This window comes from Aplysia californica, unplaced genomic scaffold, assembly GCF_000002075.1.
Source record: "Aplysia californica isolate F4 #8 unplaced genomic scaffold, AplCal3.0 scaffold00048, whole genome shotgun sequence".
NCBI lineage: Eukaryota > Metazoa > Mollusca > Gastropoda > Aplysiida > Aplysiidae > Aplysia > Aplysia californica.
The window spans coordinates 55,512-58,909 of record NW_004797318.1 but is presented as its reverse complement, the minus strand read 5'-3'; the positions used below and the strand labels follow the sequence as shown (position 1 = coordinate 58,909).

The following is a 3,398-nucleotide window of genomic DNA, read 5'->3' as shown; positions in this document are numbered from 1 at the left end:
CCCTCTTATATTCCATTCACCACCACTATGGTAAACATTATATTTAAAATAAAACAACTCAAAAGCATGCCTTGTTAGTCCAAATAAAAACTACAGAAAAATAGCATCGTAGACATTAGAGACAGATAAAACAAAACTAAATTAGTAGCTGCTGTTATTCGTACATAATACTACAAACTTTTACTTACTGGGTAACCAAAAAAAAAAAATCATAATTCAGAAATAAAGAACCCAACAAAAATGTTAGTTCAGAACACCAATAAATATCCAACCAAAAGCTTCAAAATGTATGTCACAAAAACAACAAAGAAAGCCACACCACGGGGGGGGAAGCAAATTTTAGACGTTATCTCTTTCTCCTCAGCTTAGGGAAAGAGGGGGGAAGAGGGGGGTGTAAAGAAAAAGCAGTACAACTTCCAACTTCCAAAGTGTTAAAAAAAGAAAGAAGAAAAAGTAAAATAGTTTGTTGACTTTGACTGAGCACAACTCAAACAGTATAGATAGACAACACACAGCCGCTTCTCGTTCTCCCACACTCACGCTATTGTTTACTTCTTGTGTCTTACAACAAGGGTGAGGAGCCAGGGGGGAGGGGTGGACGGGAAAAAGGGGGAGGGGTGGACGGGGGGGTGAGGATTTTTAAAGCTTGTTTCTTTGTCTGTTTGCTGTTTTTAATTTTATTGTGTTTTTCCTTAGACTATGATCCGACTTTCCACCAACCTCGTGTTTTTCTTGTCCCTGAATGACTTCTTTTATAGGCCTAGATCTAGTCTAAAAGTAAAAGTGCATGGCTAAGGGCAATGCCAATTCGCGTTGTAAAAATCATTTGATTTCCTTTATCTTGTTTACACTGATCTTTGACACTACTCTGACCCAATAGGCCTACATGGTCACAAATCTTACACATGGAAATATGCGTGGGATGGGAGTGAGGCGGAGTTGGGTTGGGGGCGGGGGGCAACGGATAATTCTGTCGTCGATGTGTTGAAAACCCTCTCTGGGAAGGGCACATATTTTCCTTTGTTAAAGTTGAAACGGAGCGTCTCAAAAAAGGTTTCATGAAGTTGTATTTCATAATTTATCCGCCTGGACGCTCTATTCGTTCAGATAAAATTTAATGAGGCCTACTCAGTTGAGCACTAATAGTCAAGCTATGACAAAATGTGAGTAGTGTTGTAATGTAATAAGTAATATAACGTAAAGCGCATAGAGCTTGCTGTCGAGCGAGGATTCGCGCCTCTACTCGTATTATCATTATTACGGCCAGAATGTAAGTAATTGAACCATGGAAGTACATGTACTACCAGCATATGAGTAGTGTTGTCTAATATTGGTGTGTCTTTCAGCTGTTATACTCTCGCCCACTTTCGAAAACCATCATTCAGATTGCTTTGAACCAGATTTCGAGAAGAAATTATGGGCTCATCGAATCAAGACTTGCAGGCCGCCCATTCCTGAGACACCGAAAAAAGAGGAGCGAAGAAAGCCTGAACGGTAAGGGAAAACTCGCGATTTTTAGGGGACATCTAGATCTAGACATCTCTTCCTTTAAAAAAAAATAAAAACGAAAAACTTCAAAAAATCAAAACTTTGAGATTTTCAGAAAGCGGAATTAAACATCTGCGAATTTTAAAATGTACTTATTTATCTTAAGCAGAACTTGTTTTACTTTTTAAAATAGTAAGAGTCCTTCTGTCTCAGTGTGTTTGTAGTTTTTTCATGGGATATCTAAATTGCGAAGCAAAAGCGAAAAGATAAATGATCAAAAAAGAACCTAAAATAAAGAAAAAATTGCCCGTAAACAAATGCTAGCGGGTCTTAAACTTAAAACATTCAAATGAATCTGGGAACAAACAACAAAGTGGAACAAATAGGAACACAGCAATAATCAAAAACCAAGCTAAAAAAGCAAACAAAGGATAGGGCAACAAAACTATAAAAATCAAAGAAACCTTAGTGGCCCTGTTAGGAGCAGAACGTTAGACTGCTAATCAAAGGAATCAGCAGGTATGAGTAAATCATGGTGAGCGAAAGCAGCGTCCCGTATGGGTCTGGGAGAAGGGGAGGAGTACACTTACCATTACTGGTGCACACAGGGGGTAACTATTTTGACTGCAGCTTTGGGCCATACCACTGCAGCTGGTGGGAATTGTGAAGTAAGGTAGTAGTCCTTTGTTCTGCACGGCCACTATATCACACGGTTTCAATACCAAGTTACCACAGTTAGAAGAAGTAGAAGCAGTTATCACCACTGAAGCATAAAAGGGATACAAATAGAACTATAATGAAACATTTAAGCCATCTTTTCACAATAAGACTTTTAGTACATACCTGCATTTAGATAATATTTCTTATATAGAATATCCGAACAACAAACACAGAAGAGTAACTAAAACCGAGGAGTTGTGAAGAGTAAGAATAAAGGTTCCCACTTTTCCTCTGGGTTATCAAGGGAGCAACACTAGCAGCAGCAGCTATATCCCACTCAGCAGCAACACGCGTAGTTTTAGAAGCGCACGGTAGCTCTCGGTGCTGCTCACGCTCATTGAATGGATCGCCTTACGCATGACCTCAACATAAATAGCATTAGGCCAGAGCTCCCGTAAATTAATCCTCGAGCCTCAACAGCCAATCAGATCCCGGCAAGCAGAACGCCTGTCAATAACGGCCCGCGTAGCCAGCATCTGGCTCCTCTGGTGGGCCAATCCAAGCTGTGATCGTGCCGCAGGGTGGGGGCTCTCGGCGCTTTCTCTTTTGGCTCTCTTCGAGTTTTTGTCTTGCCCCACGCGCTTTTTTTTCTTTCTTCCTCTCCGCTCTAACTTCTCCCCTACCCACCCCCATTACCCCCTCCCCCCGTCCCCTCCCCGTATCCCCACGTTCGTTCGGTTCCCATCGGTTGTGAATGTTACTGCTTCGGAAATTGTTCCATTTATGAGCTATTGAATAATGCAATCTGACTCAAAGCGTGGCCGTCAAAACGAGCGAGTGTTGACGGTGTAAAAGAACATTGTAGCTGACTTGTATGACGCACTAACGCAGAGAGTGACGGCGCACGATTACTAAATTCTAAATTGAGAAGAATTTATACAAAAACAAATTCTAAGAAGGATGAATAAATACACGAACAAAATTTCAAACAAATGATCAAAATAAAAGTTATGGTTTCGAATCAACCAGCACAAATAACAACCAGAACTTCGCCCAACCCAATGCGCGCGATATTCTATAAATATAGATCTAGACCTCGTGGCTTTCAGAATACGCGTAACAGGCACGATTTGAAAGAGAGGACTTTCTCTACAGAAGTTCAGCATACAACCAGACACGGTTTAGATCACTTTAAATCAAAGGAGGATGACTTAATTTACACCTCCCCCCCCACCTCCTCCTCTCCTCTC

General features: G+C 40.9%; 1 protein-coding gene across 1 annotated transcript in view; it reads right to left on the bottom strand.

Moving 5' to 3' along the window:
* The window catches only part of LOC101849823 (ELAV-like protein 1), a gene marked incomplete in the record, with an annotated part of 26,434 nt that extends 23,863 nt beyond the window's left edge, over window positions 1-2,571 (bottom strand). The window contains 2 exon segments of the mRNA XM_005092530.3: window positions 2,079-2,251; window positions 2,433-2,571. Of these exon segments, the coding sequence (XP_005092587.2) occupies window positions 2,079-2,251; window position 2,433 (174 nt within the window).
* Window positions 2,572-3,398: the final 827 nt, after the last annotated feature.